General features: G+C 37.8%; 2 protein-coding genes across 4 annotated transcripts in view; one reads left to right on the top strand and one right to left on the bottom strand.

Annotated features, from left to right (window-relative positions):
• LOC127657045 (evolutionarily conserved signaling intermediate in Toll pathway, mitochondrial-like) overlaps positions 1-25,015 on the top strand; it is a 61,280-nt gene that overhangs the window by 16,699 nt on the left and 19,566 nt on the right. For both annotated transcript variants that reach the window (XM_052145722.1, XM_052145794.1), the window contains exon 2: positions 12,158-12,274. The gene's annotated coding sequence lies outside the window, so the exon portion shown is untranslated. The remainder of the gene's footprint in view (positions 1-12,157; positions 12,275-25,015) is intronic.
• The window catches only part of LOC127656634 (echinoderm microtubule-associated protein-like 3), a 44,465-nt gene that overhangs the window by 7,264 nt on the left and 12,186 nt on the right, over positions 1-25,015 (bottom strand). The window contains exons 2-19 of one of the 2 annotated variants that reach the window (XM_052145074.1): positions 17,913-18,089; positions 17,400-17,511; positions 14,668-15,123; positions 12,657-12,773; positions 11,237-11,265; positions 9,659-9,688; positions 6,697-6,817; positions 6,447-6,596; positions 6,302-6,371; positions 6,061-6,171; positions 5,247-5,342; positions 4,171-4,305; positions 3,665-3,803; positions 1,927-2,078; positions 1,698-1,823; positions 1,340-1,471; positions 307-374; positions 99-187 (exon numbers count right to left, since the gene is read on the bottom strand). In XM_052145074.1, coding sequence (XP_052001034.1) covers positions 99-187; positions 307-374; positions 1,340-1,471; positions 1,698-1,823; positions 1,927-2,078; positions 3,665-3,803; positions 4,171-4,305; positions 5,247-5,342; positions 6,061-6,171; positions 6,302-6,371; positions 6,447-6,596; positions 6,697-6,817; positions 9,659-9,688; positions 11,237-11,265; positions 12,657-12,773; positions 14,668-15,123; positions 17,400-17,511; positions 17,913-18,089 — 2,310 coding nt within the window. The remainder of the gene's footprint in view (positions 1-98; positions 188-306; positions 375-1,339; positions 1,472-1,697; positions 1,824-1,926; positions 2,079-3,664; positions 3,804-4,170; positions 4,306-5,246; positions 5,343-6,060; positions 6,172-6,301; positions 6,372-6,446; positions 6,597-6,696; positions 6,818-9,658; positions 9,689-11,236; positions 11,266-12,656; positions 12,774-14,667; positions 15,124-17,399; positions 17,512-17,912; positions 18,090-25,015) is intronic. The other variant, XM_052145152.1, reaches the window with a different exon arrangement.

The raw sequence follows: 25,015 nt of genomic DNA, 5'->3' as shown, positions 1-25,015 counted from the left end.
AAACATTTCTACCAAATAATATAACTTTTTCAATACTATTTCAGTTGTTTTTAATACTGTACCGTTATTATTCTACAATTAATTTGTTGACCTCTGACCTGGAGAGTATCTCATTACGGATAACTGCTCATTGCCATCAGTCATGTCTGATACCACTTCTTTGGTTTGTAGATCCAGTACAACCCATCTATATAGATGAGGGGATAAAAACCATAATAAATCCTTTAAAAAAGGTAAACTTTCACAAGCCTACTGTAAAACTGAAGAGGTAATTGTTCTCGGCTGTGCTGTAAATGAAAGTTTTACCTTCCAGTACTTAGTCCAACAGAGACAACAGCACCATTGGGACAGAAATCAGCACACAGACCAGACTCCTAAAATATAAAAAGATTTAAGTCAAATGCATCTTCCTGTTGCAATATACAGTATATAGGATAATATTACTTTAATGTCAGTGGCATAGAAAAACCTATTTTATTCTAGATAAAGGCCCTGGCACACTCAATGAGAAGTTCTTCTTCGTTCTTCGCTCAGAGCTAAAAAGAAGTTTGAAACAGCTGAGCAACAATATACTGTTTACAAACAATCAGACATCGGCCACAGCACTTAAAGAAGCTGTTTTAACTACTTGTTGGTGATTTAAATGAATATAAAATCAGTAGATAATGTGTCATTTGTTATGTTTATATTCTGTATTCATGGCACTATGACGCTACATGTGGCCATACTATGCACCGATTATACTTTGTTATTGTTATTTAGACACTAATACTACTACTAAGACAGGGGGAATAAAAGAGAGTTAATGGGTAGAATACAGACAAAAGAATGATGATAGGCATATCTTTGGGCAGATATGTGAATGGCTTTCAGCTGCAGACAGCACATAAGTGAAGCAGCATATCAACATTTTGTAGACTAATTAAACAAAAAAAATAACATATTCTTGGGAAATGTCTTGCTAATAATTTGTGTTTTTGCTGACTGTTCACTTAATTGAGCCACTTACCGATGACATGGACCAATGGCAGTAAGAAGGTATTTAGCGAGAGTAAGGAGAGCTGCTACGAATCACCAGTACAAACTCAAAAACACCTTTGTTTTGGCCTAAATGTTGTTCCATATTATACTGATTTCGTATGAAGTATGCAGGGGCCTTTAGAGTGGTGATCCTTTATCGTGGCTGCCATGTTGAGATCAAATGACCAGCCAAATATTACTGCACCGTGATGTATCGATGCATTTTTCCACCCCTATCCAAAACCACTGTTGCAGCAGCCAGCAGAAAAAAGTTGTGCACATTTAAATACAGTTTCAAGTTTTTTGTAACCTCTCTGACCTCTAGTGTGGTGCACCAGTCCAGTTTGTGGTCCTCTGCATTCCACACATATACTTGACGATCGTTTCCACAGGTGAGAAAGATGTTCTGAGATGGGTGAGTGGCCAGACCCCACATTTCATCCACATGTCCCTGACAATTGGATCAAAAATGCTCGTAAAGTTAGATTCACTTTTACAGTTCACTGTAAGATTTAATCATGACTTCTTTACTAAAGTGTAAAACACTTTATAAATAATTTATCATTTTAGTGTTAATTGTCAACCTCTACATTTAAATCAATGACAACTAATGGCAACTCAATGTAAGTGAAAAAATATTCATATGTATATTCGCATTTGAATCCCAAACAATCTACCTGTACAATGGCCACAAATCCGTCTGAAAAAGTTCCTCTCAAGATTGCGTTTCGTGTTGTACCAACAAGCAATTCCTCACCATCTACATCAGCAATGGTGCGAACTGCCCCAAATTTCTCTGGAATCTAGAAAACCAGACATTCAAGAAGCACAACACAATGCTTTCATACATTTCTTATCCAGCTGTAAACACACAGGTCTAATATCTCATCGAGACTCATGTTTCACCTCACACTCTCTTTCAGGCGCCAGATCTGCGCTCCAGCGGATAATCTTGCGGTCCTTACCGCCACCGCTCAGTATAGCGCCGCCCTGCAGGACACACATAGTAAAAACACTGCCCTCGTGAGCGCGCGTCTGCTTCATGATCTGAAATGTTTCTGCCAGGAAGAGAGGGAAGAAAAAGCAGGAAAGTGAATTTAACGAGACAAAGAAGTACTTTATCATACCAATGTTAAAGTGATGGTATCAGATGATAATACCATGGTGCTTTGAAATACAGTATATTCCATGATTCTGAATAATTACTATGTTCATGTACAATGGTATAAACATGGCAGGCCTATTATCATGGAATAAGTCAAAACAACAAGGTAGTACCATGGTCCTGTTTTGTTAGTAATAAATGGGTATCACCTTACAAAAACGTTCTATTTTGATCATATTAGTTAATGCATTAGGAATCATGAACTCACAAAGAACAATATTTTCTACAGTATAGTATTAATCTTGGTTAACGAGAATTTATGAATAAATTACATTGTTAGTTCATAATGCATTTAATGTTAATGTATGCAATTTATGGTAAAAATTAATTAGTATATGTGGAAATTAACATTAACCAAGATAAATAAACACATTCCATACAACCATATTGTAAGGTTTTACTGATATACGTATGTTGTACCAGTGGATTAACGCATATTGAAATTTTAACTGCATCAGTTCTTAACAAAGAGTGAGAATTGTTATTGACATAAATATGGTTAACTCTTAAAAGGTGCACTCAGTAATTTTTTCCCCATTAAAAAATATTTACTCCTAAAGAAATGAATTGTAATTTTGGAGCATATGTATAAAATCATGAGCACTCATGAGATGGAGACTTCAGTCATATCAGTAACATTATAAAAGCTGTTTTATTCTACACGGGGGGGGGGCGCCCTCATGGAAGCTGCCATGTTGAGATCATATGACAGCGGAATACTACTCGCTTAATCTCAGTCACCGCCCTGTTACTGGACACTTTCACTCAAGGATTAAATGAATCATGGCTGACTTTAAATAGTGAATATCTACAATGATATCGGTAACTGAAAACTATTGCATTTGAATGATGCTGCATCCACAGTGTAAATTCAAGATGACCCATTAAAAAAAATACTGAGTGTACCTTTAATTATACAAATAAATAAAGATTGACACAGATTATCCCATTTGACCATGCCACATTTAGTGTTCTTGTGAAAAACAAAAACAAAAAACTAGAAAAAGATTCTAGAACAATCTTAGCATTTTTGAAAGATTTAATACCAAAATTGGAACGCCCAACCAAGAAGCTCTAGCGCCCAACATTCAATGAAGTCCTGCTTTAATGGTAAATGAGCTAATCAATGAGCTAATGATACAGACATTGACTGTCAATCATCTCGAGAACGTGCATGCGCATTAGCTATACAAGCCGGGAAAATTTAGTTTTTTTTGCGTAATCTGAGGTAAAGCACAATTTATGTGTTGTCAGATTTTACTGCTGATTTGAAATTTGTTCTTTGATTGTAATCTAGACCAACCGTTTTTGAGATTTGGTCTTTCCCCATTCAAGTAGACAGGAGCTGCACAGTCATGGCAGGAAATAGTGTCCTGGGAGCGTTCCAAAGATGGCCGACAGTGGACTGACTTGCTAGAAAGACGTTGATGATACTCACCGTAATGACAAATATCAATAAAAGGAAATTATGCTGCATACCCTTTGCTCCTTTTCCCAATGTTTTGATATCAGCGGCTGATTTTCCCCAAGTGAGAATGTTTCCCTCGGAGTCTCCCGTCAACACATCACCCGTGAGACTGAACACGAAGCACAGGATGAACTTGGGCTTTTTGTATTTCTATGAATAAAGCAATTACCATATCACAAATACTATACAACACATGTGAGAATTCCTTATTTTTCTCCGAGCATTTAAATCGTACAAATGAATCGTAAATTAGCACTCAACATGTATCCAAAAGAAGTACAGTGGCAGTAGCATAGTACAGCGATGATATCAGATGGACCATAGAACTTCGTCACATACTGTACAATGGTACTGAATGCTTACCATGCATACTTGGTAATATTGTGGTACTTTTTTCTTAATTAAATATCCCAGTTAAGTATCCCAGTCATTTCTTTCTAGTTTTCTAGCACGGAAAACACATGGTACTGAATTTACAGGGGAACACATATAACTTGGGGGCCAAATAAGGACTCACTCCAAAGATGCCCTGTTTCTTGGTCAAAGTCCCAGCACTCATGGTCCAGAAGTACACATGGGACTTGCCACAAGTGATGATGTTGTTGGTGTCTGTAGGGCTGAAGTCCACTGCCAAAACTGCCTCATTAGTGCTCTGAAACCAACACACATACAAGTCATGAAGAAGACACGTATGGGCTGGCACAGTGTATACTGTATGACCATGTGCCACTGCCTCCATATTATTACTGGACAACAAGCTGTAATTCAACTTCAAACATCCAGTCAATCTTCAACTGCAATAACAGCTTATGTCAGTTTCATGACAAAATGTATTATTAAAGGTGTCATATAGAAACTGTAAATAAAGAATCTTCAAAGTTATGCAGAAGATCACTTCATTTCCTATGATTTACAGATGACTCAGGGTCTAAATATTTCTTGTATAAATTGACAGCACAAATTGACTTTAAAAAATAAACCAGCTCATTAATTTCTGGCTCTCTAGATTAACTCACTCAGCAAACAGAAGTCCCTTGACAAATTGCTATGATGCTCTAAGTCCAACTACTTCCTAAACCCATTACTACTCGCACAACCCAAAAATAAAACAAGAGGAAGAAAAACTACCTTGTACAAATGCCCACTCCATAAAAATCTCACTATCAATCACATAAATCTACTGTAAAATATTTAGCTGCTCCCATAGCAACGCCCGCTCAAACCGTTCACGGAGAAGTTGGAAGAATTATTTGGGACAAACAGTCATGCAGAGCTAGACAAAGCGTTTCCCTCTGAGATCCACAATAAAACTGATATTTTCACAGTAGACAGGGCTGTATTTTTATTCAAGAACTGCTGAAATAATCACTGGATATTATTTCTTAAAATACAAAAACCATTGGGCAACAATTTACGACTCTTGGCGAGTTTGACATGATGGAAGGAACTGGGAGTTCTTGTTAAGAAATGCAAATTGGAAATATTGCTAGGCCATTATATCAAGAGAATTCAGACTAGATCTATGCTGTCGTTACTTTATAATGGGATATTTTAATGGAATCCAATGTAAATTGAGCATGCATGTGAACATACCTTGACCTCAGTATGCTTTGTGTTCTTATTCCAGTCCCACACAGAAAACATGTGTTCCTGGGAATCATCAATCACACATAGAAATGTGCCTGCATCCTATGGCAAGATAAAAACAAATTGACTCCAATCAATGACCTCATTCATGAAACACGAGCAGAATGAACTTCTGTGTAAATCAAAAAACTCAAATGCAAAATGGATTTTGCAGACCCAATGTCAAATTAGAAATTTAAAGAAACATGATGCTTTAAGTACAAGTTCCAAGATCAATACAATTTTACGGGACAAAAATTGGAATTATGTTTCAAATAAACAACAACCAAAATAAATCAAATCCTTTGCCTAGAAATGCACTCTTGAGGAATCACCCTGGAATGATTTTTAAAAAGTATTGAAGGAGTTCCCATCTATGTTGGGCACTTATTGGCTGCTTTTCTGTATTATTTGGTCCATGTCATCAATTTCAAAAACTTTTTTTAAATAAAATTTTAGTTTTATACTTAAATAAATTAATATGGTGGCACAATTATATTTTTGTCTACAAAACTCATTTCAAACATTTAAGCATACGCCTTCAGATCAAAAGATTAAGATCATGAGAAGTGTTTCAACACTTTTGACTGGTAGTATATGTACTTTTTGAATCATTCATGAAAACTTAACATTTCTGAAAGACTGCTGCATATGAAAAGTAATCTGTCAAATGTTGCATTTTGATTATGGATTTGTTAAATATTAATGAGTTTTTTCACATGGCATCTATAGTCCATCACGTTCCACATGGTAAGAATCAAAACCAGTAGACAAAACTTACTGAATTGGAAAATGCTACAGCTCCAACACCTCGCTCGAATGTGCCAAGGCCAATCTGCTGCAGTGTCACTAGCGTTTTGGAGTCCCAAATGTGCACAAATGGCTGAAGGGGCTGATACATGCATATACATACACACATTTCAGTTAAAACATGCACTAATCAGTTCATTTACAACTAAAAATCATATCTTAACTTGCTAATCAGTGGAATGGCGTCTACTCATATATTTACAGTATCTCACCTTGCCATCTTTGTCTACTCCAGCTGTCTGTCCCGATGCTATGCGCACCTTGTCTGGATGAATGGCAAGACTAAAAGCCAAGAACAAAATATATCATAAGCACATAATAATATTATAAAAAAAAGGTTCCCATTTGAGTACTCACCAACGTACGCAGTCTGTGTGTTTGCGATAATGTCGTTGCGTTCGTTTGCCTATGTGGTACAAAACCACCACACACGCAATAAAATACACAGCCTCCCCAGATGGCAAGAGGTAAAGATTAGCACGACAATCTCGCCCCCGGTAACCATAGCTGAAATAAAGGGTCAAGGAACGTGCTAATGAATCTTATCATTTATATTAACTTAACTGTATTGTCATAACTGTGGTAATAGTCTTTTGATTTAGGATACACCCAGTCCAAATCCAGTCTCTGTGAGGGAAGATCCATTTTCAGCTCCTCATAGTTTACAATGTTTGAGGGAATGTACATGGTGATTGGTCGCCCGCGAATAAACATCTTGATTGACTGACCTATAAGCAAGTGAAATGAGATTTATACAAACAAGATTTAAGGGACATAAGATAGTTTTGAGTATGCATAACATTCACATCAGAGTGTGTGAACAATGACTGAATGATTATGATATGCTGCTTAAAGCTGGTTACAATGTTTTTTTAACACTTGGTTTGTCAAGAAAGCTTCAAACCATGTCAAAGCTCTTTCAAGTTAAAATATAATCTCCGACAATAGAGCTACACTGCGCTTTGCTATTAAGTTTTCACATCTCAGCGAGTGGATCACTTACTGTGTTGTGCGTCAAAAGACTTTGCCGTTGATATGGCACTTCACCAGTAAGCAAATAACTTTCCACTTACCTGTGCTCTGGCAGACATCAATGTATCCTTTTCATACTATATTGTGTTGTTGTAATAAATATTATTACTGTGTATAGAAGCACTACAAGAGCCGTTTGCTTAACGAGGTCTTTATAAAATGGTGAGCGGCACACAGCCCCTAGTGGCACAAGCAAACCCTTGTGCGACCAGGCTCGTTGTGCGTTTAGGTGATGAACACAGTCGAACACAGCTGTTCTTCAGTTTATGAGGCGAAGGGCTCGCTTCAATGGAGTTCTGTCCACCACCGTAGCTGTGCCAGTTTTGCGTTCAGAGGTCCAAAGTCTCCTTGCCAAAGATGCAATAGAGTCTGCTCCACTGTGCATCATTCAGGATGGTTTCTACAGCCAGCATTTTCTGGTCGCTAATAAGGACGGTGGGCATCAGCCCATTTTGGACTTGAGACGCTTGAATCAGATACAGACTAGTCTGTATTCAGGATGGATCCTCAGAGACTAATTTTGTCTCATGTCTCTCCTCTGGACTGGTTTGTTATAATCAACCTGTAAGATGTGTACAGTCATGTGCAGACAGCCCTCATCATGGGCCATTCTTGAGATTCACCTTCGAGGACACTGCTTAACCAGTTCAAAGTCCTACCCGTCGGCTAGTCCCTAACTCCTTGCACATTCACAAAATGTCTCGATGTGGTGCAACACTGAGGCTGAGCAAGCAACTGGCCTGTGAGCACAGGGATCTGTTACTTGCTCACTTGGAGTTGTGACTCAATGTCAATTAGACCAAGAGTGTTTTGGTGGCCAGTCGACAGGTCTCCTTCTTGACCATGAGACTTGATGGCAATGTTGGCGCCTCTGTCCGATGAGCACAATCACTCTATTCTCCATTGCTTGACAGGTTTCAAGCTGGGGAGAGCTGGGCTCTGGGGTGGATGGCTGTGGTTGCCACAGTCACTCCGATGGGTCTGATCTAATTCCTATCTAATTCTGGGTCAAGGTGAGAATGCCTAATCACGTTGGTGACATGGTCACCAGTCTCTCATGGTGACATACCACTGCTTGGCCATGCTAGATATTTGGAAAACATCTGCATTTTATCAGGCGGGTACTGCACTAGGTCAGGTGACCAGACACAAAGTTGTGACCACGAATTCATCTGGTATGGGCTGGGGAGCCCATTGTGACGGTCATCCAGCCTTTGGCACTTGGAAAGGTGCACAGTCGACAAGGCACATATAATGCCTAGAGCTGCTAGCAGTCTTTCTGGCTCTCAAGTTTTTTCGTTCAGCCATGCAGGTTTTTCACATGCTGATTTGAACAGACAATACGGCAGTTATGGTGTACATGAACCACAAGGGGAGGAGTAAGGTTGCATCCAATGTTGAACTTGGCGCACTGGCTTCATTTTCATGTCAGAAGCCTCTCCTGACAATCCATGCATATGTCCATGTGTACATCCCTGGTCACCTGAACTGCAGGGATTTGCTCTCACGGCAGGACATCAGACAAGGGGAATGGAGAGTGCATCCTCAGACTGTTCTGAGAATTTGTGAGGTCCACCATGAAGTCCATGCATTGTCACCACAGGTACTCCATGACTCAGGCTTCGCTGGGCTTGGACACCAATGCAATTATGTGTTCTCTCCTGTTTATTTGCTGCACCAGGTGTTGTTAAAAGTTTGGGAGGACAATAAACATTGGTGCTGGTTGCGCTGGATTGCCCAACCACCCGTGGTTTCCACAGCTGGTGGTGCAGTTGGATGCCCCGAACCAACCCTACCCTGGAATATTCTACTGAGTATGACATTGCTATCATAAGCGCAGGGCATGATTTGACACCCATTTCTAGAACTGTCAAGGCTACCTGTATGGCCCCTGAATGAGGCCCGTCAGATGTAGCTGGGTTGTCACAGCCAGTGCTTGGCACCATGTTACAGGCTAGAACCCCCTCTACGAAGCGGCTGTGTACCTTAAAGTTGTGCCTTCCCTCTGATTGGTTTTCCAATGCTGCCCTTTTTACAGCAAAGCTGCACTTTTTACAAGAGAGTTTAGACGCAGGTCTGACTCCCTCCAAGCTTAATGTGTATGTGGCTGCCATACTGGTGGAACACATTACTTTGGATGGTTTGTTGCTAGGAAATCATCCTTTGCATATGATTCTTGCGAGGTGCGAGATGGCTCAGGCCCTCTCGTCCCGCTATTGTCCCAGTCTGGGACTTGTCACTTTTTTAAAGCACGCTAACGAGTTCCACAGTCACAAAATTTAAATGGACCCAAATGAGATCTGAGCTCATATTTTGGGCCAGGCACAGTATAAATGAAAAGATAATGGTGCACATTTTTTTGCATTATTCATATTTTGCTCCACTAAAAGGATCTGAATTTGATTTTTAAAAAGAAATAACTCTTGCTCATAGTTCCCCATAAATATAAAGTAAATAATACAACATTTTTTACACAAGAATTGTTTTAGGCAACAGTTACTATAGATAAGTTGAATCTACTGTATTCAAAAACCTACTTTGAGTTCCTCTCCTGGCCCCCTGAGAACCTGTTAATGGATAAAACACAAAAAAACATTATTTATGCAGCCTATCTGTGCTCCAACTGCCTCTAAAGGGAGATCACATGAGAACACCTTTCTGACTCATCGCTGTTATTGCTTGGTTATGGTTCTGGTTTGCAATGAAGTGGTAAATTAGGTTTTTAACAGGGCTTTTGTAAGGCAGGAAAACATATAAATGACAAATAAGCAAAAGCCAGAAACTCACAAGCAAGCTTGTGAGTTTGTGTCACAACTGTGCTGACCTATGAAACCTGTTATATAAAAGGGTTGCTTTGATACAAGAGGAAATGGGAATACATTGTATTCCTCGGAAGCATCATAAGCTTTTGTGTTTAATCTACACACGCCTCCAGCTGGACTCTTATGTCAATGTTATCGGACAGATGTTGCCCAGGTGACGCCAAAACAATATTCCATAAATGTGTCAGTTTTATCCCCAAGGGAAAAGACATATGTTTGATGCTGAGTGCTGTCATAATATTTAAAATAAAAAGCCTCATTTACTTTTCCCAACCATTAAAGTGTACAGTTGATTAAAATCGCACACACACACACACACACACACACACACACACACACACACACACACACACACACACAAACACACACAAACCAGGGCCAAGGCAGTTCTGTAAAAAAGTACTTTTAGCTGTGAATTTCTGGCACTCAGAGAAAGGGAAACAGACATCCATCATTCTGGTCAGAAAACTCTACCCTGGTAGCTCAGGGGTGGCAAAACCACAGAGAGCAACTTTCCAGCATAAGCACAAGCTCTGCTGTGTCTCCTGCTGGAGCAAGTAAGGCATCTATACATGTATAATTATTAAATAATAATAATAATAAAAAAAAAAATAAGAACTAAACATGAGGCCACTAAAAGCTTGTTGCTGTAATTATGATTAACCCATGCATAATTATGCAGTTCATGAATGCTTTCATGCACGGCAATATTATGCCTAATCTAAATATTATTAGATTTAAAATAAAAAATAATTATGTCATTTGACTGAATCTACCCAACTTCACCAATGAAAGTATTTTTTATGAGTCAGATGACTCACATGTTTACTTTTCACAGTGCATTTTGAACGGTGTTCTCTAATTTATGGGACTTTAAATCTTTAGAAGAACAAAAGGCTATTTAGCAGGTGAAAAATACAATGTTAAGTGTTTCATCAATATATCTCAACATTCTTGGACATTTGTTTTAGACATTATTTTTGCTGCTATGCCATTCAACTGAAGATCAAGCAATAATTAAATGATGCGTTGGTGTAAATCTTTCAACATACAATTTTGTAGTAATTAAATACACAACAATTTACACTGTAAAAGGTTATAACATTAAGGATCTATTTCTGTATTATCTATTTCAAATTGTACACTTAAAATTACTTTAGCTGGAGTAGCCTTATATAAATAAGATTTAGTTCATATTATAAATATCAAATAATATTTTACAGTTAATTTAGATGTTACCACATCCTAAGTTTGAAGATGATAGCGAGACAGACAGACATGATGTCATATTACCTGTACTGGAAATAAGGTCCTTTGCCCGGCTATGGAGACAAACACACCAACAAATGAATGAATGAATGAATGAATGAATGAATGAACAAACGAATGAACGAACGAACAAATATAAGTGTAAATGCCAAATCAAACAATATTAAAACACTCAAAAATTAACTGAAATGAAATGCACTCAAAGTCTAAAAAGGAATATTCAGTGTTAAAATACAACGTAATCAGACTGGACCTGATTCTACCAGTAAACATTTGCATTATATTTGTGAAACAGTTCCAGAAAAATATGTTTTTGCAGTTTTTAAAAAGTTTATGTACCTATATAAATAGTCCCATTTAAAAACATTTTTTGTGAAAAATGAAAACTTTACAGCTGAAATATCACACGTTTTTACTGAAGAGTTAATGTAAATACTTAAAAAAAAAAATACAAGCTTTACATTTCTGCTTTAAAGGGGTCATGTCACGAGGAAACATATTAGATATTTTGAAATATAGGAGGTCATTGTACTATAAAAACATACTGTGAATTTCAGAACTCAAACCTTAATCCCCAATGCAATACCAATATTTATTGAAACCAAGCTGCAAAAACACCTCAATCTCTACTTCCATGACTTCCATTAATTACTTTTGTATATAAACATGCACTAGACATGTCATGTTTCTCGCACCACTTTTAAAACACTGTGTCAAGTTACAACTCTGAAAAGGAAGCCCCATTCTGTTTCATTCAGCTGAGCTGCTTCTTGTTGTTTTGACCACAAATGCATCCTGGACTAGTTCTTATGCCCATCTGTGCTTTTTTAATTGTTGGTGTATGAAAACATGCACTAGATGGACATCTTTGATGGTTTTGATGCATTTCCAGCGATGTTCGCATCATTGCAGGATGATACTATATGTTTGCGTGTTTTCTTTCAGTGTGCTTTGGACTATTTTTCGGCTCACATCAGAGTGGATAATCAGTCATAACTCGATTCAAGCAACTGTTATTGAAGGATGGGGCAGTTAAAAACACTTGGACCCAATCGCAAAACCGTGAGTAAATGGTTTCATTCATGAATGTTTATATGTCTTGAATGCCTGATAGTTTATGTTGCTGATGTGCTTGAGTAACAGTTTAATATATTCAGATGCAAAGTGTTGGATGTGTGTTATGTGTAAACCCTGAAATGTAGTTTTTCTAATGTTGTGGAACTTATTCATTCTCTTCAGATTGTGTTTCAAATATGTCTGTATTTGAGGGGTTGCACAATGTTAGCCCATCATAACAGAAGGCAATACGTGGTTTAAAGTTGATAAAGTTTAAAGGAGGCACTTAGGCCAAAATCAAGCAATTCAGACCCAGAATTTAACCCAGAATATTCCTTTAAATTAAGATGATGAATGAACAGCTTAAACTGAGAGAGGCTGGACTCACTTCTCAAGACTTGGAGATCGAGAAAGTAAGTTTGTAGAGGAGGCTGCTTTCTTAGAAAGCCGCTGTTTGGTCTTGTCTTGGGGGTCTCTACTTAGTTTCTCACTGTTCCTCCTGACCCTGATATCAAAAAGACACATAGACAACAGTTTGTCACTGCATGAGGCGTGTGGTCAGATTTACAGGGTATTTGCAAACAGCTATTATTGCAGATAGGTGCACGCTACAGTAACATGCTGTCACAGAACTGACCAAATATATTTAGCGTGTTTTGATTTAGTTAAGTGCACCATCATGTCTGGACTAGTGCAGCATGCAAATGCACCCACATTATCAAACCCAACACCCACAATCACACAAACATGCAGACACATACACAAAAGAATATAAGTATACATTTTTCTTGTTATGCTCAGCTAAAAAATATTTAATAAAAATAGCTTTTTTGTGAGTGCAATATAAAACAAAGATAATAATTTAATCCCATTATGTGGTTACCCTGAATCAGTGGAGGGTTATGAGCATTATTGTGACATATGAGCTACAATTAATCTGCCCTAAAATGCTTCTATTGTGTGTGGGAGTATAAGTCTGTGCTCAGCGAAGGACTGTTTCCTCCGAAACATGGCCTATTTCCTGTTCTACTGAACACTCTTAGAGGCATCCAATAAAAGCTACATGAAACAGGAAATAACTGTGGTCATGTGATCAGTGATGATATTTGTAGTGACAGACCGAGAAGCGAAACTCAGATGATGGGGGAAGTCCATCACAATTTCAGCTGAACCCTCACCCTGTCACACTTATAGTACATTATTTACAGCTGTCAAATTTTGTGATATAATCTCATATATGGGCCAGGTTAATAAAATGCTAATATTTGACCATTTAGATATTATCAGCATTTGTGCCTGCTTGGCCGATAAAATGGTAGTTTTCAGTAAGTATTGTGTATATGTTAATTTTATATCACCAGTGGTGTCTTATTTGCAATCTACATAACTACCTACCTACCTACCTACCAATCCATCCACCCATCCATCCATACACCCACCCACCCGCCCATCCATCCATACATCCATTCACCCATCGTACGTAAAACAAGTCGCCAGAGGCAATATGAGTTACATGCAATAAAAAGTTAAAGAAGTTACGAAGATATCTGTTCCTGCAAGAAGACCACCCAAAGCATGCATGCAGATAAACCAGTAAATTAATCAAAACAGATTTATTTGTTTATGTAAATTGAGATTATTTGATTGGGTGAGTATGATTTCAAGTCCCAGGATAAGCTTTTACATTTCTGCCAAACCAAGTTACAGACAAGATTCCAAGAAGTATTTTGTCGTAGACGCTGTGTGCTGAAATTTAGAATGCCTGACTTTCCTCTCACACTAAAAGCTTTTCGGCTTTAGCAGTAATCTATTTTTCCGAATTCACCTGAAGGGCATTCAACGGGTCCTGTTGACACATTATTATTGCTGCCTTTATTTACTGCAGAATGATGCACCATATTTCTCGCAACCGTAACAATGGCCGTGCATACCAAGCTCAGCCAACACAGCAACTGTGCAAACACTAGAAACTCAAAACTTTTTTCCACAACACTGGCATCTGCCTCAACGACAAATTGCACTCTCAAGCCATTTCATGGGGTCATTCAACAACAAAAAAGAACTACCGATTTAAATAGCAATTTACATTTTTTATCCACTTCCCAGCTAGTCCTTTCTAGTCTAATATAAAAAAGAATAACATGCTCCATTCTGAAACTAACAATCTAGTCTCTAGGACCCCGAGTGAAATCTGCACTTTCTAAACGATTCCTTGACATTCCACTTTAAATAAAATTTAATATTTTTTATATAAATCTATAAATTGGTGTCAAGAACAAGTTGTAACTTTGGTTTTAGCAGCAATTGCAAGCATTAGTGTTAGGATTAGCACTAAGACCAGAGGCAGAGAATTCAAGCAGCCAGCCAATGCTTGAATATACTTGTTGAGGTCAACGCACAGTGCTTTCTCTCCCTCCTGGATGGACGAGAGGGGTCCTCCATGCAGGCTGGAGGCTGGCTCTTTCGTGGGTGCTGGGGAGGAGGACGTTGGGGTTTGAGGGCATGATCCCTGGCTGTCCTCACTGCCTTTGCTCTGTTGCTGCTGGAGTGTCCTGATAGTGGTGGGCTGGATGATGTCTTCTACTACAGAGCTCCAGGTGTGGTCCTTGTATCTCTCATCAATGTCTTCGTCCTCTCCATGGAATTTGGTCAAGGTGTCTTCCGTGAAGGGGACGCCTTCAGGTAAAGCATCCTCCAGGGACAGACTATGGACACCCTGCGTCAAGTCCAGCGGGACAGTCTCGTAATTTGGGATCCACGGATCTGTCTGTGTACACCTGTCACTAGCGCTTGATTTGTGGCTGGGAATTGTATTAGCCCCGCCCTCCCCATTTTCAGCTGTGTTTGAGATATGGCTAAAAGCACACAAACAAAACAGACCATCTGAGATAAAGGATTTCTTAACGCTAATACTAATTTCTTAATGTAATTTATATTGACAGTTACTAATTCATTAGTACTTTGACATTTCGCTCATGCTTTTATTCAAAGTGACATAAAGTTCATTATTAAAGGGACAATCCTCCTGGAGAAACCTGTGATTAGGTGCCTGTCTCAAGGGCACAATAGTAGTGGTTTATGGTTAAATAGTAAAAAGCCCTTATGGCGTTTGAACCTAAAAAATTTGGGCTACCAGCCCAGATATTTAAGTTACACCAACTCGGTTCAAAGACACAGACCTGTAGTAAACTTCAAAGAGGATTTGTAATTTTAACAAGATTTTTGTCATTTTCAAAAGAAAAAGTGAGTGGTACCTGTGCAAAATTAATAAATTGCTAAGGTGCTCTGAGAAGGGCAAATTTCTTAATACAAACAATCTAAATATCGATTCTTAAATCTCAAGAAGAAGCCATTCGAGACATCTCTCGTTAAAATGCGAGACAGTACTGATTTTTAGCATGTGTTCTACAAATCAATTTAAGTACTTTAAAATAGTATAAATTATACATTAAACAATAAACATGTAAAAATATATATATATATACTGTAGACTACCGTTCAAAACTTTGGGTCACTTACTCATTCTTTATTTAATTTTTTCCACATTTTAGAATAATAGTAAAGTCATCACCACTATGGAATAACATAAATGGAAATATGGGAATTATTTTGTGACTAAAAATCCAAAATACATCAAAACTGTTTTATATTTGAGCATCTTCAATGTAGTCACCCTTTGCCTAGATTTTGCAGACATGTACTCATGACATTTTCTCAACCAACTTCTTGAGGTATCACCCTGGGATGCTTTTTAAACAGTATTGAAGGAGTTCCTATCTATGTTGGGCACTTATTAGCTGCTTTTCTTTATTATTCGGTCCAAGTCATCCATTTCAAAAGCAATTTTTTTAAATAACATTTTAGTTTTGTAATTAAATAAATTATTATATTGGTGAAATGTTTTTTACGACCATGAGAAACATTTCAGGCAAGTGATACCAAACATTTGAATGGTAGTGTATGTTCAATATAATACCATATATAAATGGTATACATTGACTTGTACATTTTTTTCACCAAAATATAAACAAAAAATGAATACAATATTCAAATGAATATTTTCATAATGTACTGTACCTAGTTAGAAGGTCCCCTGTATAATTAACAGCATTAGCTGGGAAAGAATGCCTTTCATATGTAAGCAAATGGGACGGTATAAATTAAATATACCTATATGAATATCAAATCAAACTGAATCGAGATCGATTCGCATCAAGAGCTTGTGAATCGAAATTTGAATAAATACTGTATAAATACATATCTGTATAAGTGTTTTTGAGTGCATTGCCCACCCCCATGCTATATGATATTCTGGGCCCTAGATGTGGCTTGTCTCCCTCCTTCAATATACAACATCTACTCTATGGGTTTTTATTTACGGCTGTTTTATTGTATGTCATGCTATACTGTAATTGTTAAGCCTGATTGCTTAAAAAACCCTCTTCACATTAAGATGCATGATTTGAGGTATCAACATAAGGGTAATAATGGCTTGTTCAAATCCAAAACCTTTTGACCAATAATAATATAGACAGCATCACTAATTTAGCAACATAATAATAAGAAAGTCAGATTGGGGTAACATAATGATGAACACACATATCTAGGGGTGGACTGGGAAGAGAAATTGGCCCGGGATTTTACATAGAAACTGGCCAAAAAGTTGTAGTCGCTGTCCCTTTCTGCATATCGCGGCCCGGTTTGTGGCCCGTTTTGAATAACACACTGCTCATGTCAGCTTATCGCGGCCCATTCGGCACGTTCCGAGGCCGGCCCGGTTCTCCCGATGCCCAGTCCACCCCTGATCGGCCCCAAAGTGCGTCGGCCCACTGGGAAAATGCCTGGTATGCCAGATTACCAATCCATCCCTGCACATATCACAGTTTTCTCTCTCTGTTCCCCTTTTCCCTGGATGCTGTTCAGAATGTTCCAAACTTGCAGTCTGCCAAGGAATGCTGCACTGCCTCATTGTTTTAAACATGTGTGGGCACAAAACATTTTTATGTTGTTCATCAGCCTTTAAACATGCATTACAACTCTACATACTGTACTTTTTTTAACAGGAAATTGCAGTATTATGCTTTAAGCAAATTCTTAACAATTAGACAAAACTACCCAGGACCATATGTACCTGTTGGGTGGGTGGTGAAGTCCATCAAGAGAGCTTGTAGACATTCTGCAAGGTTTAAAGAATCCATCCACATAATAGGGCTGATTTAACACTCGAGCAGCAGCGGGGTTCACTGATGTTGTACACACAAGCACACGTTTGAGTATATAATATCCATGAAAAGGCTGACCGAAGATCATTTTCAAACACAAGATGAAACAGATGTAAAAAAAATTACATTAAACTGCATTGTTGAATGTGCTTCATGTGGTAACATCTAAATTAATTGGTAAAAAAAATAAATGGTATAGTAAAAAAACGTATTATGTTTGAATCAACCTGACTGCATCAAGTCATTTTTAAGGATCATATCAAGTAGAAATATCTCTTTAAGGTATTTCATGTTTTTATTTTTCACAGTGTGAGATCAAAGTTATGTTACACTACTCAATGTTAGCCAAAAAACAATAAAACATGTAATTAAATATTTTACAATATCTTTACAGCAGCACTCTAAAATCATTAACCTCTCACCAGCAATCAGCTGCTGTTTAAGCAAGGGTATCTGTTGGTCATGAAGGCGGAGCTTGCGTAAGGCATCGGCCAATGAGGACTTCAGTAGAGTTATTTCATCTTCCTGTGCTTGGAGGCGTACCTCCATTAAAGACAGCTTGTCAGGAAACTCTGTGCTGCTTTCTGCCGACACATCATCTACACAAAGAGAGTAAATCAGAACTGAACACCATTGTGATATAATCACTGATCAGAGAAATGCATAAGTACCAAAGACCATGTCCAGGTCAAATATAACCTCAAAATCCATAGAAAAACAAAACAAGAAAACATATTTCCTTATACAAAGAACAGCTATTTTTTTTACTCTTAAGAATGTTTTTGCATTGTGAGATTATTTTCATAAAAATTAGCACAATACCCCCCAAAAATTCTCATTATTATAATGCCAAAATTAAGTATTTATTATTTAAACAGTACAGTATGGGTAAATTATGGTAGCATTTGTTGCATTACAATTTTTTATATAATAATAATAATAATAATAAATGTGCAATGCCAATGGTATGCAGCTTCTTAAGTCTTGGAACGTAATGGAAACTGCAGGAGTGAAAACAGGACAACATAACATTCATTAGATTTAAGAGGCCTAGCAAAGGTTCTTGCTCTTTACAGAATGAGTACTCAAGTTTTGCCCTTTAGGCTTAAATATGTTTAACAAATGGGTTGTTTGTTTAATTTGTACAGTGATATAGGTCAGTTGAGGACACTTCTCTAGGTGGAAATAGACCTCACCACACACACACACACGCACGCACGCACGCACACACACATCTTTAAAGATTACTCAATTGACTACATGTTGCACTTGAGCATAGAAGATAACAATTATGATTTATGACAGACAATTTAAAGATGAAGCGTTTAATTTCTGTGGCACTAGCGACACAAAACGGTGGAATTCTAAAAGCCCAACAGTGTTCCCTACTGAAAAAAAGAAGAAAAAAGCAAAGACTGTGTCGTGAATGCTGGTTCACAACACAGGATGCTTGTGTGCTGGCTTTTGGGCGTTTTGACCAGCTTAACCAGCAATACTTGCTTGATTAACCAGCATTGCATTAGTAAGCAGGTCTTTTCAGAAGGGATTACACTTTTTCCCGAAATCAAACTCTCTGCATAATAAACAGAGTGTGACAGTGCGGAGGGCGGGGCCAGGTCATGATTCTACACACCCACCCCTTATCAGGCTAATCAAGCCTTCGAGAGGGATAAAGGCTGACTGCGGAAGGTGGTGTGACAGAGAGAGAGCGTTTACGGGCAGCTGTCCATCATATGTGTGTGTTTGTGTCTTTTGGTTTAAGTTCTTAATTAAATATAATTTATATTGTCAAGCCGGTTCTCGCCTCCTCCTTTCCATTAGTCCTGTGACACAGAGATATTAGAATGTATTTTAACATCAAAATAATACACAAAGCAGCTTTAATTTAAAGGAAAATTATCATAATACACCTCAAAACGTATCAATCCACCATGAACAGAATTCCATGTAGGTTCATGAACTCCCACACTCATTAGCAAGTAAGGTTATGTTTATGCTAAGACTTTTGTTGAGACATTTTTGCTTTGATGTCAGTTAGAGCTAAATATTTACAACAGATACTTGTTTGTGTTGGCAATTTATCTTTTTTTTCCCATCATAATCTTGACTTGAATTTTCCCTCAAATTACGTTTTTACTCCACTGATGGTTAGGTTTAGGGTTTGCATTAGGGAGTTCAGTAAATAAAATATGCATTCCTGTTGAGTGTAGTAAACCATTTACAACTAACATTACAACTCACTTTTGGCGCCACTCTGTGGACATTTCATCCAGAAACTGGAACTCACACGTGCCCTTCAGCACTTCTAGCTTCGACCAGTGGGGGGCAGTGATTCAAATTTCTTTGAGCACAGCTCGATTTCAGCAGCAAAACTTTTGACCTACTATTGCTGAATTTACTGTACAATCATGGGCATCAGCCATTTAAAACAAAATCTGGGATCATTTTTTTTTTTAAATGAGAATAAAATATAGAAAGATAATGGCACACTACACTTTCAACCATTTTAACAAAGTCAAGGCAAATTTCATACTGGTGCTGCAGGGCTCACAAATTGAAACAAAATAATGTAGTTAATACTCCAGAATTCCAGATATCCGCTCCCACACTGGACTCTCCCCTACACACCCGTTGTATTCTCTTAGTGCTTTGATCACCTGAAATTATTGACCAATCCATTTCTGGTGAAGTTTCAACCCTGAAACACTTCCTCTAATGATAACACTTTATTGACCAAGGTACACAAAACTGCTTTAGGGACAGAAGTGAGCTACAGCATGGACTAAAAGTTCAGTTTAGACACAGTAAATGGTTTAATGATGTTCGAAAAAATAAGGACATTTCTAAAATTGCATGCATACTAACGCTTTCCTTCTTTTTGTGTCTCTCTACTTTCTCTTTCTCAGTCTTTCTCTCTCACAAACACACACATAGACTCATAAACAGGACTATTTACTGCCTCTGGACCAGAACCACAACTCCTCTGCTGTCTTCCCACAATGGGTTCATTGAAGATGTGGGACGCTGCTCAGTCTGCTCTCAGCGAACTAGCATGTTTTTCTGTTTCACAAGCGCAAACCAGTGTCCAAAACCACAATCAGACTAAATACACTTAAACAGGGTTAAAGTGTTATGAATGCACAGAGCCCACAACTATGGGCCAATAGTGAATCTATAGCTCCACTGAATCATATATTTATATTTATGCATTTGGCAGACGCTTTTAACCAAAGCGGCTAACAGTGCACTTATTACAGGGACAATCCGCCCGGAGCAACATGGTGTTAAGTGCCTTGCTCAAGGACACAATGGTGGTGGCTGTGGGGATCGAACCAGCGACCTTCTGATTAACAGTTATGTGCTTTAGCCCACTACGCCACCACCACTCCAATCATAACATAAACATAAAGGTACAGTTTGTTACATGCTTTCATTTTGTTTTATTTCATTACTCTCAATTTTGGACAAGCAGCACTATGTGGAGAATGTTTAAGCTCTGAAAATCCCATGTGCTGTGCCTTTGACATCACATCCCTTTTGATATCCACCTAGCGAGTAAGTTAAAGAACAATGTTTTGGTCTGAGTGCTGTTAGGGTTTAGGGTGTGGGTTAGGTGTAGATTAATGTAGTTACTACTCAAATGTTTCCAAAAATTAGAAGAGCTGTGCCTGTGCCTTTCACGTCACATCCATTCCAAGAAGTAAGTTAAAGAAAACAGTTGCATGGATGTGCATGCGCATATATGCAGGGGTTGCGTTACCCGAACATTTTCCGTCATTTGCCTTTTTTTTTTTACAACAGTAGCGTTCCTTTTGTTACTGTTTACATCCTTGAAATGGTCTAAGTGTATATGCCCTGTTCATTGCTTGGTAATAACATGTGTTTAGGGCAATCCGATCACAAGAGGACAGGCGCCATCTTCATTTACACTTGATCGTAAAATTGATTGTCTCTTTTGACAATTTTTTTGACCACAGTGTGTTATTACATAATCATAAAGCAAAAAAGGAACAAAAAGAAAGAGTGAAAAAATCAGCTCACCATTTTTGGCAATTATATTTGCATTTAGTCTTAGCACAAACATGACATTTAGAGCAAAATTCTGTGTTACGTTAGTGGAATAACTGTTTTAAACCGGTTTGAGTATTTATATAACTGCTGAACTCCTGGGATTTTCACGCACAACAGTCTCTAGAATTTACTCAGAATGCTGCCAAAAACCAAAAACATCCAGTGAGCGCAGATCTGCAGATGGAAATGTGTTGTTGATGAGAAAGGTCAATGGAGAATGGCCTATACAATTGTAGTGAGCAGAACAGCATCTCAGAATGCACAACATGTCAAACCTTGAGGCAGATGGGCTACAACAGCAGAAGCCCATGTCGGGTCCCACTTCTGTCGGACAAAAAGAGAAAGCCGAGGCTGCAGTGGGCACAGGCTCACCAAAACAAGACAACTGAAGACTGGATAAAGTAGCCGGGTTTGATGCATCTCAATTTCTGCAGAACTGCCGCTCACTGGATTTGTTTTGATTTTGGCACCATTCTGTACTCATAAGAGATGATTTTAATTAATTTGCACATGCCTATAATTATGGTTGTTTCTGTCATTTAAGTTAGTTTGAGTTTAGATCCTCAACTTATTTTCTCTTTCTGTTTTCTGCCAATGGAAATATGGAGAACTTTGTCTTCAGTAAAAACTCTCTCTCAATTGATTGAAATTTCAACTTTGACTCCAGGTCATCATTGTAACATACTGGTCTCTCTCAAGGGTATAACTGTATTTCCTTACACACTGCTGCCACACGATTGGCTGATAATACAATCGCATGAATAAGTAGTTGTACAGGTGTACATAATAAAGTGGTCAGTGAAGTGTATGTAGTTCCAGCTTCAGTCACATAGAACAATGTAAGCTGACAAAACATTCAACCTCCTGTTACTTGTGATCAGTCGGTTATGGTTGCAGAAGGTGATAGGAAGGTCCAGATGGTATCTGCAGACTTTTCTCAAAATTTCTGTGCTTATTTTGAGGGACAATCTGCAGAACGAACTTAAAAACTCCCTTAGAATGTTCTATCCACATACCACAAAGTACGGTGGCATATTTCCACTGTTTTTTAACATCCTTAATCTACAAGGACCAAGACCGGGAATAAACTTAATAACACAAAGACTTCTAATGAACTAAGTAAGTAAAACAGAAAAAAAAAGTTAAGTACAGAGAGTCAAGATGAGGCCTCAAAGTTGGGAGATCAGATACGAAGAGCTATAGTGTTGAAATGTTATTCTAACACCCAGATAATTGTTAAGGTCTTTATACCCTCTTGGGACTGTGCCAGCAGTAATTTCCTTTCTAGGTGCAGAAAGTTCTGCACAATGATTTAATGACCCTAAGTGACAGGTCAGGCTGTTATGGCTTATAGAAGTGTGAGTGGTTTGAAGGATTTTATTTGATGACAGATGAAATGTAAAACCTTAGGCTAGTTGCTCTGCAGAACAGAGCTGCTCGTGATAACCTCTTAGCTAAAGAAGCAGGAGTTTGTGTTATAGTTGGAGAACAGTGCTGTACAATTTGTTCCTGACTATACTTATAATATGACTGATGATCTACAACACATGATTGCCCTCAGAAATGAAATTGACCCCCACATGAAGGGTTCCTCTAGTGATAATGACCTTGATTTCTTTTCCTGGGTGGGTAAGATGTTGAAATGCTGCCTGTAATACTTTAAAACAAACTGGGTCAGCAATTACTTTAATTTTAGATTTTAGATTTCTCCTGTATGCCGGTGCTCCCTTTGGTATGTATCTATGCGCTAAGATGTTCATAAAAAGGTGTGGTATATATGGACTTCCTGGAAATAGAATTCCTGATGGCCAAGAAGGGATAGTTTAATATGAGTAAGATAACATTGATGTGAGTAGTAAAGAAATAATCAATTGGGGAACTGATGCAAGTGGCTAGAGTCTTTACCATAATTTATACTTTTTGCGTATTGATATTATGCTTGAAATCAACTATAATCAGAAGCTATATAATCATATTCATATATTGATTTTTATTCATTTATAATTTTTTACAAATTAATAGTTGTTATTCCTTATACAAATCATCTGATTTATTGAAGTCATCTGCTGGATCTCACTGCATCACATGGTAACATGTGTTAAAATGAGAACTAAACTTTTAATGGGTTCCTGAAAGCATTATCAGATTGGCCAAAATATTAAACAAATGAACATACAAAGGGTGAGGGATATGTAGAACTTTGTGAATGGCAGGCATTCACAAAGAGATTTGGTGATGATTTGCATTTGTGGGCCAAGAAAAATTTTTTGTTAACAAAAGGGTCCAAAGTGAGTGATGTCAAAAATACGTATGCAAAGAAATAGCTGGGCTGCACAGGCGGTTTAGTCTGCCTTTTCAACAAATTTCAAGCAGATCAAATGCAAATAAACTATGATTTGACAACAGATCTATGGTACATTAACACAAAACCATCTAGCCTCTGGCTGAACTCCCTGTCCCCCAACATTTTCTGAACAGATTGAAGGCAGGCACATACATGCTCAAGAAAGAATAAGAAGACCTTAAAGATCTACAATATATCATCCTATTTTCACCTTAAACCAATAGAATAATTTTAGTTTTAAACTAAAGGAATTATTGTCATCTACATTTAATAGGAACCAAAGTTAAGACCACATTGTGTGTCACGTTGTCTCTCTGTGGTAGATTCAATGTGGTTACAAAACAAAAGATCTGAGTTGCCAAGAGCATGGCATGTCAGTACTAATATTGTGGTGTAATACAATACAGCTCCACCGGTTTGGACAGTAATCAAAAGAAAAGAACAAAGAAATTGCCTATTTTTGCATGGTAGGTTCTTTATTTCTCTTTGAGTTTGTGTGCGTGCATGAATGCAATAGTACTGTATTAGAGAATTTGTAGTCAAAGTATGGTATAAAACAGAGCCTCTTCCTAGAATAAGAATGCACGCATACCATCCCCATACACAGATCCAAAGTTATAACTCACCATATTGTCTAAACACCTGTTTAAGTGAGTAAAACTAAAGAGCTAATAATAAGAGACAGATGTCTTAGGAATCTGAGCTTTCTGCATTTACTTAATCCAATATCTTATTTATCCTGTGTAGCTCCCACATACTCTTATTTAATGCTCTTCTGGTGTAAATATCTTGATATTGTGTCGTATGGTTTGGCTGATGTCCAGGATTAGATTATTGCTAATGCTTTAGGATTAGCTAGGATTAGATTAAAGATATAGCTTTATTTTAATAAGAAACATTATATGATGTTTTACCTTGTGAATTTTACCTTGGTCCAAAGAGTACAGATTTCAAAATGTTTTTGGAAAAACACAGCTATTATCCGGGCCAAAGAAGACCATCCAAGCTGTTATTAGCATCAGGTCAAGAAAGCCAGTGTCTGTTTATGCCAAGGGTGTGTCAGTGCCCATGGCATGGGTAACTCGCACATCTGTCAGGACACCATTAACA

The sequence above is a fragment of the Xyrauchen texanus genome, chromosome 1, assembly GCF_025860055.1.
Source record: "Xyrauchen texanus isolate HMW12.3.18 chromosome 1, RBS_HiC_50CHRs, whole genome shotgun sequence".
NCBI classification, from domain to species: domain Eukaryota; kingdom Metazoa; phylum Chordata; class Actinopteri; order Cypriniformes; family Catostomidae; genus Xyrauchen; species Xyrauchen texanus.
Note: the sequence above shows the minus strand (reverse complement) of the source record. Positions and strands in the feature narration are given on the sequence as shown.